At 53.7% G+C, this 13,885-nt stretch overlaps 1 protein-coding gene across 5 annotated transcripts in view; it reads right to left on the bottom strand.

Annotated features, from left to right (window-relative positions):
• MGAT5B (alpha-1,6-mannosylglycoprotein 6-beta-N-acetylglucosaminyltransferase B) overlaps positions 1–13,885 on the bottom strand; it is a 66,618-nt gene that overhangs the window by 24,364 nt on the left and 28,369 nt on the right. For all 5 annotated transcript variants that reach the window (XR_012059866.1, XR_012059865.1, XM_072939656.1 and 2 more), the window contains exon 9: positions 272–403. Coding sequence is in view for 3 of the 5 variants with exons in the window: in XM_072939656.1 (XP_072795757.1) it covers positions 272–403 (132 nt within the window). In the remaining 2 variants the exon portion in view is untranslated. The remainder of the gene's footprint in view (positions 1–271; positions 404–13,885) is intronic.

Raw genomic sequence — 13,885 nt, 5'->3', positions numbered from 1 at the left:
CTGCAATTCCTCTGCCCCTCTGTCTGGGTAAACTCTGACCCCACCCCTCAGCCTGCCGGCAGCAGGGGGCACTGGGGCGGCTGGCTGCGGCTTATTAATTGTCAGCGAGTCAGCCTTGGCCGGGAGGCAGAGCTGTCTGGGAAGGAAGGTGGCGGAGGAGAGGGAACCTCCCCTCCACTGCAGAACCCAGGATGGTGCAATCCCCCACCTCGGGGACCAGCTGGCGGCTGGGACCCTGTGTGCCGCCGCCACCCTCCCGCAGCCCTCTCACCGGTACTTCTTGAAGGAGAGCCCCATGTGCTGCTTCATTTGCTGCAGGCCGTGGTAGTCGGTGTAGACGAGGTCGAAAGGCAGGGGCACGGTGAGCGGGCAGCTCCCCCGGCCTGGCGGCACCCCTAAGTTACTGAGAGAAGGGCCCTTCAGAGTCTGAGCCCCGAGAGGGACCAACAGACAGCAGAAACCCACCTTCCCAACTGGCTTGTATCTGGGGGCCTCGGAGCCCACCCTCATTCCTACAGCCTGGAATAGACAAGTGGGGGTGGGAGGGGGCACACTGTAAAGGAACGTGAGGTCAGCGCATGAACCCTGGCAGACTCTTGGAGAGGAAGTGAACAGGCCGGCTGAGTACAGTTACGTATGTTTCCCACTGCACAAGGGGAACTGAGATCCAGCCCAGGCTGGCTTTTGAAGCCTGCACCTGGCCTGCGCTACCTGCCAGAAAGAAGGGGCGCTTTCTGTTAATCTGCACAGCCCTGCAGGGCTGTGTCTGCCCAGAGGGAGCGCCTTTATCCAACGTTCATGAAGCACCATAAATCCTCACCGTGGTCCTCAATGCAGCTTCGGCGTTTGTTTGGAGTTGAAGGGGCCCCAACCCCGTGCCTCAGTGGGTACAATTCCGCTTTGCTGACTGGCCCCCGGCCAGGGGAGGAGCCCAGCCCCGCCCCACAGGGGGCCCCGACCCTGCCTGCTGGGCCGCTTACAGGCAGGCAGGCTCTCACCTGGGACAGGGCTGCCCCTGCTGACCCAGCGCAGAGGCTTCGGGTCATCTCACTGGACCCTGAAGGACACGGCCTCCCGTCTGCTCAGTCCACCTCCCTGGAGACAGGCTTAAAGCCCCCTGCCAGCACCCACGGTCCAGCATGAACTTTGTCCTGGACACCTCTGCCCATCACCCAGGAGCCCCTGCTTAGCCTGACTGCACACCCCCTGCAGGGATGATGAGGCTTTCAGATCAATGGCTCAGTGAGTCTGAACTGAGCCGCTGGGCCAGGCAGAGGGAACGGTGCTGGCCCCCAGGGAAGCCCCTGGAGATCAGCCGCCCACCTCGCCTGATTCCCACCTCCCTTCGATCCCCGGTCCAGATACAGATGCCAGAAGGCGTCTGCGAGCCCTCCCAGTGAGCCCCTTCAGGGATCCACGTGGCAAAGGGCCGCAATTATCAGTCCCCTGGGTCACATCCCGGGCTCCTTGGGACAATTCACGCCCGGAGGAGAAGTACCGCCTGGACGTCTTTGCCTCCCCTGCTCATGCTCGGCAAGACACCAGCAGAAGCACTGTATGCACTGTCCCCCGAGCTCACTGCCCACACTGGTGCCTTTTCAGTGATGTTTATAACCTGATGACAAGGCCATGATGGAAAGGTGTCGGGTGACAGAGATCAAGGCATAAGGGGTTGGCCTGTGCCCTGCAGAGAAGGGCAGCAAGAGACAAGGGGCTTTGTCTTTGCCTACCTGTCCCCAGCCTGTGCACCCCGGCCCCCTCAGCTTCCCCACACTGGCTCCCCCAGTGTTAGGACCTTGGCTGCTAAGTGGGGAGAGGGAAGTGCAAAAACCTGATAACCATCTCTCCTCACTTATCTGTAAACTTAAAAATGGCCAAGTGTTCCCTGTCCCCATCCATCCAACCCTCCAATGATTTCCTCTTTTCAACGAGATCAACACAGAGGATGCTCAGAACCAGGGCTTCTAAGGCAGGTCGTGCTGCTTCAGCTTTTTTGCTGAAATACTCAGAAAGCAAAGGGGCAGCAGTGCAGATGCCAGGGGTCTGCAGCCGGCGCAGGAAAGAGCTCCCACAGCCTGGAGACTGCGTGAAATATTTGGTAGTATTTTTAAGTGTCGAGCAGATTTGGCAGTCTACCCTGTGGGAGCCCTGTTTTCTTTCAAGTGTGGGCTTTCTCTCACCCCCTAAAACTCCTCTAGGCAGACAGAGCATCATTTTTGTTCTGGGCTATAGAAGCTCCAGGTTCAGGACAGACCCTAGCCCCCCTCCCCACTTCCTCCACTCAATTAAGAACCACAAATAGAAAGACAAAGTGATGATTCCTCTTGCAGAAGCAAGGGAGGGGGTGGCAGCTCAGCTCGTGGAATCTGGGTCTGGGAAAATTAAGACAATTCTGAAAATATAAACCGTAGGTGGGTCTAGTTGCTGCTACCTGCGCCAGTAACAAGATCGACTTCCCAACACTGCCTTTCGGGCTGGTTTCCAGGCAACACGTTGTCCCTCTGTGGCCATGTGTGGTACCAACAAAGTCACAGGGGCTTCTTCTGGTTGTCCCAACCCCAACCACACTCCTGGTCCCAGGCCCAGAGCCCTTGAAAAGCCAGATGAGCAAGTCACAGCTCTCTCCTGGGAGAATGACTCCACACTGATGTTCTAGAGAGTGTCACCACCACCTTCATAGCTACCATTTCGAACACGGGTTCCATGCAAGGCACTTTCAGCTTATTAATTCATCAGTTCCTTTCATCTGGGCAACCACTCTAAGAGATCAGACCCATTCCCATCCTGCTCCTCTCCTTACAGATTAAGAAACAGAGAGGTTTAGTCATTTACCCAGGATCATACAGCCAGGAAGGAGTGGAGCTGGAATGGGAACCCAGGCAGTGGGCTCCAAAGCCCACACTCCCACCCATTAAACACTCCTTCCTCCAGGGCCACGGGGCATCAGACAGCACCACGGTGGACTGCTGGGCCACAGGGACCTCCCGAACCTGGAGCCCCAGGCTGCCAGCAGAGATCCAAACCCGGTCCCAGCTGTGTTGCTAACCTTGGAGAGTCATAAGCCGCTAGGAATTTCATTTTTCTCATCAGCAAAAGATAAATACCAACGCCTACCTCACAGTTTCCTGGTAGGACCGAGAGAGGCAAGGTGAGTGAAGCTTCCGTTGACTAGTATTACTTTAGTCATCCGTTCTGCCTTCTGAATTTCCCAGTCTGGCAATGCCCTTCCAGCCCCCTCCCCTCATACACACCCCACCGCCCTCACTTAAGGCCCCCGTCAGTTTTCAGCTAGAATCTTGAGATCATTTCCTCTCTATTTGGCCTCCCTCCAGTCTTGCCTGCCTCCAGTTTTCTGGAGAGATTTGTCCACAATGTCAGCCTGGTCTGTGACCCCCCCCCCGTTCCATCCTATCCTTTCCAGAAATGTTTCACCTCCTGCTCCTTATTTAAAACCTTGTCTCCTCCTCCAGGAAGCCTTCCTTGGTCCTCCGGGCAGAGTGAGATGCCCTTATCCCTCTGCTCCAGCACTTCCCCACCATCCCTCTGCACCGTCCTGAGTCACCTCCTCACATCTGGCCCCCCCACCCAGCCCCGAGGGCAAGGCCAGGTTACCTCTGAAAGCCCAGAGCTGGGATAGGGTCTGACTCAGTAAGTATCGTGGTGTTCACGAACTAATTAATAAACCAATGAACCCAGTGAACCCCCAGGAAGAATTGGTTTAAAGGTTGAAAATGTGGTCAAGAAAGCATGTTAGGGGAGAGGGAGTGGGTGGGTGAGAGGAGACCAAGGCAGATGGGCGACTTCCAGGGTGATCGAGTGAGTAGCCCCCCGGTTTGGACTGGGCACAAGTGGCCCCACGGGTCCCAAGAAGACAACACGGCAGGAAGGAGAGAAGGGGAGACAAACAGGTCCAGAGACGGCAGGTCCCCTTCCCAGGAGTTAACGAGGAGCCACACGGTCCCCCATCCCTCCAGCCCTAGAAAACAAAGACTTTCAATTTAAGGTGACTTCACTGGAGGTAAGTGTCTGCAGCTTCCTCATTACTCTTGTCACAGGGAATCTGAACAGAGCAGAGAGGGTCAGCTGAGGGGACAGGGGGCTGTGGTTTTATCACTTGTAATTTAAGTTCCCTTTTATGGGCAATTTTACGCTAAGTGGTTGGTGGGAACAGTGACATGAATTGAAAAACACTGGCTCCTGACCACCTTCAGCTAAAGGTGCCCGGGGAGGCCCAGCTGGACAATTCCACCTTCCACACTGACTCCTCAAAAGGCCCCTGTTCAGACGTTTTTGTCATTCCAACGTCAGGTTCCTCATTTGCCTTTGGACTTTTAGGGGGTCACGAAGCCCCCCCACCCCCACGGCACTGGTGAGAGGGGGACAGGTAGCATCTCAGTGTGAAGGGACTTCAGGTGCACCCACTTAGCAGCCCTGGTCCACCCACTACCACATCCAACACTCAGGAAGTTTCCATGAAATTGACAAATTGGGTGATTGGGCTGGATTTCCAAATGTCCCCAGGCCACCTGAGTGGGAGTCTAAATTCAGATGAAAAGGGGTGGGGGAAGGGGGTGATCTAGGGAAACAGAACTTTCTATGGGTCACCTGGTCATCTGGCCCTGTGCCCAACCCAGATTAATCTGCCCATGAAAGCCAGCCTGTTGGGGGAGGGATGGGAGGAGCAAAAGATGGGGAGTTCAGGTTTAATGGGCACAGTTTCAGTTTGGGAAGTTGAAAAAGCTCTAGAGACGGATGATGGTGATGGCTGCACAGCTACGTGAACATACCTAACACCCCTGAACCGCACATGGTTAAGATGGTCCACTTTACAGTATGTGTATTTTACCACAATTTTTTGTGGGATTCATTTTTTTTTAATGGAGGTACTGGGGGTTGAACCTAGGACTTCATGCATGCTAAGCACATGCTCTGCCACTGAGCTATACCCTGGTTTTGGCTTTTTTTTTAAATTATAGTAAAATTGGGGGAGGGTATAGCTCAGTGGTAGAGCGCATGCTTAGCATACAGAAGGTCCTGGGTTCAATCCCCAGTACCTCCATTAAAAAGTAAATAAATAAATAAATAAACCTAATTACCACCCTCCCCCCAAAACACCCAAACTGTCCACACTGGCAGTGCCCATGCCCAGCCCCACAAGCATATGGTCTCCTGCCCCACAATTCTGGGGCTCAGAAAATAGCCGGAGCAGGATGACTCACTCTTTGCTAAAAGATTAAGAGGGAGGATGGGCAGACAGGACAAGTGGGGAGGAAAAAATATAAACTACACCCAATGGGGGGAAAAAATCCTCTGCTGGGAATGAAAATGCTGAGCTCTGCGCAGTGAAGAGCACCCCTGGGCGTGAGCTCCGGCACGAACTCGCTGGGTGGTCCCGCACAGTCGTGGAACCGCTCTGGCATCCACCTGCACTCCGGCTCCATGATGCGTGGAAACATCTCCACGGTCCCTCCCAGGCTAAAAATCTCCAGTTTTATTTCTCCCTGTGCCTTTGGTCTATGGCTGGAAATAATCTCTCCAGGTAGTGCTTAAATTCTGGAACACACTCTTCTGTCTCGTCTCTGTGTGGGAAGGACCTAATTAAAAAGAATCCTTACAAAGTGCTCTAAGATCTTTGGCTCCAGGTGCTAAGCGCACACAGGGAACTTCGACCTCCCTGAATCCATCTCCTTGATGGGAGCACCCCGGCTGGGCAGCCAGGGACCTTTGTCTCCTCCGGGGCCTGCTATTCCTCTGACCCCGCCGGGAGCCCATCTCCTGAGCCACCCGGCACTGCCCCCGTCTCTCTCCCGCGGCCCATTGTTAGAGCAGGCTGCTGCCCCTTCCCCAGAGCACAAGGGGCGTAAAGAAGTAAACCCGGAGAGTTAACTGGGCATCTAATGAGCTGCTTTAGAGGGCAGGTTAGGATCACTAACAAGGAAGGTATTAAATTCTCCGGAGGGGTTTTCTTCTCTCGCCCAGCATGGGCTGACCTTCCTGTGCTCAACAAAAGACACTTGCTGATGCTGCCACGACGGACCACCCTCAGCTTCTGTCTCCTGAGAAAACAGACATCCTGGTGCCCGGGGAGGGTCAGGGGTCACAGCTAAGAAGAGCCAGGTCCCCAGTGGAGGCAGGGCTCAGAGGAAAAGGGAAGCCAAAGGAAAAGTGGATGGGAGCAGAGTCCAGCCACTCCTTAGCCGAAGCCCGAAGGAACCACGGGCTGGAGCGTTCTAAAAGGGGACTGGGCAGCGTGTATGGGGCCCGTGGCCCGAAGCTGACACTTTCGTCCCCAGCATTCCTTCCTGGTAAGCAAGCTCAGGACTAAGAATAGGGCTGCCGCTCCCAGGAGAGCTGGATGAAACCACAGACTCATTCCTCCAGCTCCCCAGGGGCTGCCGGCAGAGGAACGGGAACACATCCCTTTGGCTCTTCCCTGCCTCCATCCTTGCAGACAAGCCCCTGTTTATATAACAAATGCGTGTGAATGTTGAGCACGAATCAAGGCTTCTGTCATCCGAGCCATGCTTTTAATGTCCTGGGAAGGTGGTTGTCCAGCCCGGGTGCAGGTTAGAGTCACCGAGGTCTACTACAGCTCCTGACGCCTGGGCTGGCCCCAGAGATGCCATCTCTTCCCTCTGGGATGGGGCCTGCCATTGGGATGTGGGTTTTCAGTTCCTTGGGGGATCTTCGTGTCCTAGGGGCTCTCACAGTTCTGGCCAGTTCCACAAACCTTTGTGGAAAACCAACCTGTGTAGGGGCTTTGGCAGAAACAAAGATGGGTAAGAGCTACTCTCAATGCCATCAGAACTAGCCCTGTGGGAGATCTGGGTTAAAGGAAAGATACAGCCCTGGAGTGCCAGCCATGAGCCATGCGGGGGTCCTGGTCCATTTCAGAATAGCCTAGAAAAGTCTGGCTCCCAAGAAGGCCTCTCTTTCACCAGAGCCCTTTTGTGATATCAGGGAAAGTTGGAAGGAGCCCCAGGGGTGATCCGTACCATCCTGTGCTTCTGCCAGCTTCACGGGGAATAAAAAAGTCCCAGGCCAGCCCTGCCCCTGTTCTGAGCCCAGAGCAGTGGAGTTTTAGCCTTTCTGTGGGGGGCCCTTCAGTCTCTGGAAAGTCCACCCCACTCTCTGCCTTCCCCCTCTCCAGCCGCCATTGGATGCGACCTCCTCTTGCTCAGGACCCCACCTCCCTTTAAGGGAATCCATGGCTCCTGAGACTGGAAGATGTACTGATGCCTCCCTCTGCGCCCCCTGGAACTAATTCACCTCCCTACCCGTCCTTCCACAGCCTTCAGAAGCTAGCCCTCCTCTTCTTCCCCTCTCTGACTCCTCCCGAGCTCTCTCCACCCTACTTGGGTCGCATGGACCTTGGCCAAGGGCCTGGGATTTTTTTTAGTGTCTCTTCCTCTGCAGCCTTCCAGCCTCAGTGTGGACCAGGCCCGAGCTGGAAAAGGTGACCTGGCCACGGCATCCACGAAGTTGCAGGACAACATCAAGACTTAGTCAGGGGCCTTGACTGGCAAGAATCAGACTCCCACTCTCGGTGGCTCAGAGCAGCAAGGAGTGGGAGGCGCAAGGACTCATCTCTCTGGGATCCTGGGGAAGGAGGAGGGGGCAGGAACCGGCGTGGCTCTGGGCCCCCAGCAGAGGTCCCCCACCTTCCGCGGCGTTCAGCTGTGCTGCACACGATTCCACTACGCAGTTTAAAACGCCTCCCTGGAGCCCAAGGAGGAAGAAGGGAAAAGAAGGCAGAGGATGGAGAGTTTTAGTGTGAATTAGTCATTTGCCTCTCATGCCTCCTCTCAGAACAGGTGGGGGAGGGAGAAGCACGACAGACAAGAGGCCCCGAAGTGCCAGGCAGACCCTGGATGTAGCTCTTTCTTCCCCTGTTCTAATCCAGCAATGAAATATTTCAAGCATCCAGAAAGTTATAGAAAATAATCCAGCAACATCATGAGTACCCGTGCTCCCACGCCCCAGCCTCGTCAAGTTGTAAGATTTTGCCATATTCGGTTCAAATCTTTTTTTTTTTAAGGGACAATACATTATAAATCCTGGGCAGCCTTCAGGGCATTCTGAGGGTGCCCACTCTCCTTAAACCTCCTGGCCCCTCCACCTCACTCCCGGCACATGCTCGTCCCTCCTACATCAAAGCATCAATGGGGAGGCCCCAGCCCCCTGCCCCTTCCCCGTAGCCCCATCAGCAGCCCCACCACATCCTGTTCTCTTCCTCTTCCAAGCCACCCTCTTGGGCCGCTGTGCACAACACCACCTCCCTCCTGTACTTCCACTGCCCTCTGTTCCGTCTCCTTCACTCCAGTATTTAAACCGGCTTACAGATCTCCCATCTTGAAAAGTAAATAAGCAAACCTTCTGTGATGGGTTACATTGTATCCTCCCAAAAGATGTCGAAGTCCTAACCCCCAGTATCTGCGATGTGACTCATTTGGAAACGGTCTCTGTAGATGATCAAGTTAAGATGAGGTCATGTTAGGGTGGGCCCTCATCCAAGATGGCAGTGTCCTTATAAGGAGAAATGTGGACACAGAGACAGACACAATGGGAGGAAGATGGTGCGAAGACACTGGGAGAAGACAGGCATCCACGAGCCACGGAGCATGAGAGGCTCCCAGAATCCAGGAGAGAGGACGGATCAGGTTCCCCCTCCCAGCCTCAGGAGGAACCAGCCCTGCCAACATCTTGATTTCAGATTTCTGGCCTCCAGAACTGGGAGACGAGAAATCCCCCAGTTTGCTGCGCTTTGTTTCCAGAGCCCCCCAGAAACGCACACGCTATCTGCAACGCCTCTGTCCCCCCGACTCCAATTCTCCCTCTCCTCCTGCCCACAGCCACACTCCTCCCAGAAGTACTTGACTCACGGCTGCTTTCCACAGCAGCCCCCTCATTCCACGACCCACAAACTGCTGGCTTTGGTCCCCACAACCCAATCAAAATGGCTCTTTCAAGGCTCAACAATGACTTGCATGTGGCCAAACGCTTTGGATGTTTTTTAGTCTCCTTCAGACATCTCCGGTCACACCCTCCTTCGATGGAAGCATTTTCTCCATGGGTATCTGCTCCCTCTCAGTCTCCCCTGCCAGTACCTCTTTCTCCAAAAAGCCTTTAAATGTTACTGTTTCTTAAGTCTTTGCTGTTAGGCCCTTTTCCATATCACTTGGCAATTTTGTTCACATTTGTATTCAGTTGCTACCGAGATGCTATCTCCATTCTGAGCCCCGGGGCCCATCACTGAGCTGTCTCCACATAGGCAGCTCTAATTCAGTGTGTCTAAACTCAAATTCAAGGTCTTTCCTGTGTGCCCCCGACACCCAGAGCTCTTCTCTCCCCTCCCCCCAGAGAACGGCAGCGCCGTCTACCTTGCGGCTGCCTTGAACTCAATAGATCAGCCTGGTTCAGGCCAGTCTCAGTCAGTCACAGCCAGATCTGAACGAGTTCAAACCCTGCGTCCTGCCTGGACTGGCTCCTCAGGGTTTATTGGACGCGACCTCGTCAAGCGGGGCTGAGCATGCGGGACGGGATGTGGTCCATGCCTTCGTCATCCTCTGGGGACCCTCCCCAGTATTTCCCTTGAACAAACACTGAACAAAGAGGCTAGGAGACTGATTTCCACCGGGGCCAGTGCTTGACAGCCAAGTTGCCCCTCCTTGTCCTCCTTACTTAAACATTCTCCTCTCAAGCTTTCATCATTTGCCAGTTAAGTCAACTAATTTTCTACTAAACCCAATTTCACTCATGGAGGGAGGAAGAGCTCAGTAATTTTTCCTCATGCCACGTACTATTAATGATGCTTGAAATTATGCAAATAAAATGGACGGGCACAGCCAGTTCTGGGTGGGTGAGAAGGGAGAGGCTTCACGTCAAAATGCCCACGGTGGATCCAGGCATCCATGAGGACGTCTCAGATGCTCTCGATGGGGCTCTGCCTTTGTCTCTCCTTCCCGCCACGCGTGCAGGGCACGGGCAGGACTGTCTGACATCCCCGCACTGCAGTCTTATCACAGAGCCTGTTGTACCCGCACGCCATCGCTCTCAACATCTTCCAGCAGCAAAGCCAGATGTGGACTCCGTACAAGGCCCCAGATACCCCTCCAGTGAGACAGTTAATTAAAGCAGCAAAACATGAGCAGCAGACAAGCGGCTTATCCGTCCAGTCTCCTTGTCTAGTCAGTGGCCAGGACATCTGCCGTGAACATCTGTGAATAAACTGCAACAAACGTACGGGCAGCGTCTTTGTCCCGCTGCCTTCCCCCCACGGGTCATCGGGCCAGCCCGGGGAGACGTTTCTCTTGCAGAAGCCAAGCCACGACTCTCAGAGTTTGGACTACCTTCATATCCTGTTGACCTACATTCAAATTACTGTGGTGCCACCTGCCTGGAGCAGCCCCACAAGGCTGGGGTGATCCCGCTGCCTCCTGCAGAACCCACGTCGGTGCCATGCTTGTACTCTGGGCTACCTCTGCCCACAACCCCTTTCCAGGCTCAAATGGTCACCATCTAGCAATGGACTACATTGGGCTCCCCCAGCCCCAAAATCATACGTTGGGGTCCTTACCCCCCAGAACCTCAGAATGTGACCATATTTGGAGACAGAGCTTTTTACAAAGGTGACCAAGTTGCAATGAGGTCATTAGTGTGGGCCCTAATCTGATATGACTGGTGTCCTTATAAGAAGGGAAATGTGGACCCAGACACACACACAGAATGCCGCGTGAAGGTGAAGGCGGAGATCAAAGTGATACTTCTATAAGGTGACGAACGCCAAACACCACCAATAAACCACCAGACGCTGTGGGAGAGGCCCGAGACAGAGCCTCCCACACAGCCTACCTCCCAGCCCTCATTGCTCATTAGACCACCCGGGGAGCTTTGAAAACCTGATATTCAACCCCCACCCCAGACCAATGAAATCAGAGACCCCAAGAGTGGGGCCCAGAGGTTGCTCTGTTTCTAAGGCGGTTGTGCTGCAGCTGAGGCTGAGAATCCCTACCTGAAATGAATTCCACCCCGGTGGATGCTGCGAATTTTATAGACAGAAGTGTATTATGTCTCCTGGGGAAGGTGGTTTTCTTTTTTTAATTTTTATTCTTTTAGTTGTTTTAAATTGTACCTGGTAACAGATTTAGAAAGAACCTTCCTGAGGCTCTTCCGGGAACCAAGGGCAGAGCTGTCTGGATATGATTTACAGCTGTAATAGGAGAGGGGCAACCTCTCCCTGGAGCCCCTGCTTCTGGGAATTTCAGATCTGCAAGAGCTTGGCAGGTAGTGACTCACTGGTGGGAAGATACAGATTCTCTGTGGGGTGTGCGTGTGCGTATATGGGGGTGTGCCTGTGTGCATGCATGTGCACGGGTGTGTCACGTCCATGTGCAAGGATGTGTGTCTGCATGTGCTTGTGTGCAGGGATGTACACCTGTGTGCATGCAGGGGGTGTGCACACATACAAGCGTGTGCACGTGTGGCTGTGCATAGGAGTGTGCGTGCATGCATGTGGGTGCATGTGTGTAGTGAAAGAAATGGCAGCAGAGGCGTATTTCAGCTCTGAGTGCTTTTCATCAGGGTCCCCATCTTCAATGCTCTGGCCCCTGTGATGGGCAACTGCAGCCTCACCAACCACAGGCTCAGAGCCCACCGGGCCCAACAAGTGGTCGGAGGCGGAGGAGGTACTCTGGGCAGGCAAGGACTCAAGGTCAAGGCTGAAAGGGGAGACACCCCAATGTGGGCTGAGAAGCAGAACTGAGTTAAACTCCTGCCTCTTAGGGAGACTTGTCAAGTACGTCCTCTCACGGAAGAACGGGTCTCTAAGTGTGATGCTGGGTTGTCACAGATGCCTGGAAGCCCTCCCACTCCCTGAGGGAGCAATAAAGGAAGGAAGTTCTCACCCCTCTGGCCCCAGAAAATGCACAGTCAGAAGGGAAGACTCAAGCTGAAGGCTGCTGGATAAATGTGAACTCATCTAACCTTGAGGTGGAGCCAGGTGTCAGTGGTACTGACAGAAGGAACCTCTGCATGCACAGGGGACTGTGTGTGGCAGAGCCTGGGAGGAGGCCTCTGGGCGGTCCCCAGCCCCTAGTCTCTTCCCACTGTACCCTGGGCATCTCTGCCGACCCAGGGAATAGGGGCCCCCGGTCCTTTGCTTGTTGTTCTGCCTGAGGCCGGTCTGGCTTCCCACAGCCACCAGCTATGTCGTCCTAAGTTGCCGGAGACTTCTTTGGATTCCCACACATCAGGTCCCTTTCTCCTGCCTCCTCCCCATCTCTGCCCCGTCTGACTTTCCCCTAGGAAGCTTTGAGGCCAGGGAGAGAGGTGTCTTTTCATCTTTTGCAAATGTTAGCTGCCTCTGCAGCGTTCTGCTCTGCATCTCCTGAGCTCTGTTCAGAGGGAGCAGGGAGTGGGCACAGCACAGCGAGCAGCAGTGTGCCCTGGCGGGCAGCGAGAAGGCACCTCCAGCTCTGAAGTGGCCCACACAAGGGCAATAGCTTGTCTGACAACAAAATGCCACAGGGCGAGCGCCAGTGTGAGGGGCGTGCCGGTTCCCTCTCCCAGCGCTGGGCAGCTAGTTTGGTGGTTCAGCACCAGCCCGCGGGGACAGCTCCCAGCCTAGCTCCTTCCCACTCAGGTGACATTCAACCAGACGGGGCGGAAGTGCTATTTCAAGGTGGCACCTCCTCCCCCAGAACTCGCTGCCCCCACCTGGGATGTGCTTCCCAATGCCTCGACAGCCAGTTAGGGCAATCTCATCCCAATAAAGAAACAGAAATTCACCAAGCACAACAAAAATCCCAAGCCATAAAGAAAATATTTGATACCTTTAATTACATTAAAATGAAGACCTGGGGGAGACAGTTCAAGTGGTAGAGCGCACGGTTAGCATGCAAGAGGCCCTGGGTTCAATCCCCAGTAAATCCATCAAAAAAAACCCAAATAAAACCTAGCTACCTCCAGCGCCCTTTCCAAAAAAAAAAAAAACTAACTAAAATGAAGACCTTCTGTTCCTAAAACAAAACAAAACACCATAAAGAAATGACCAAGACAAGCCACAAATTAGAATTAGGAGATGCTCAGCCTCATCAGTTGTCAGAGAATGCAAGGTAAGAGCCCAACAAGATGTCATGATACATCTTCACACCCCCAGTTAGGAAACCCAGTAACACTAACTGTGGGTGAGAATGTGGCCCCCTGGGAGCCAATACATGGCAGGACTGAACTGGTGCAGTCACTTAGGAAAACAGTTGGCATTTTTGTGTCAAGCTAAATTTTCAGACACTCCAACTAAGTCCCAGCAATTGTGCACCTGAGTCTATCTCAAGGGAAAAACCCAGTCCACATCCAAGAGAAACTCTGACCCAGGCACACCAGGTGACGTGTACCAAAAGGTCCACCACAGCATCCTTCAAAATAACTTGTAAAGACATGGGAAAATGCCCACAGACAGGAGAAACTGATACACGATTATGGCACATACACACAATGGAATGTCATTCAGTGATGAACATGAATGAGATGGAGCTACAGGCAACACGGATGAATCTTTGAAACCTAACAACAGGCAAAGAAAGCCAGCCTTAGAGACTGCAGAGTAGATGCCATTCTTACAAGGCTCAAACCAAACCCAAATAAAACTAAAACCATGCGTTGTTCATAGATCCATGAATTTGTAAAACAAACAAACTACTTTAAAAAAAAAAAAGCAAAGGAATGATAAACACAGAATCCATGTTCCCAGTTTCCTGGGGCAGTGGGTGGGGGGAGGCAAAGGGGTGGGCGAGACAAGGAGCCCCCAGGCAGACGCGAGCACCCTGGTAGGTAATACTCTTGTGGCGACCATGGAAGACCACTCCACTCTTGGGCTTCGTAACATACA

Source organism: Vicugna pacos, chromosome 16, assembly GCF_048564905.1.
Source record: "Vicugna pacos chromosome 16, VicPac4, whole genome shotgun sequence".
Taxonomy (NCBI): domain Eukaryota; kingdom Metazoa; phylum Chordata; class Mammalia; order Artiodactyla; family Camelidae; genus Vicugna; species Vicugna pacos.
The sequence above is the reverse complement of the archived record's forward strand: the minus strand, read 5'-3'. Positions and strand labels throughout refer to the sequence as shown.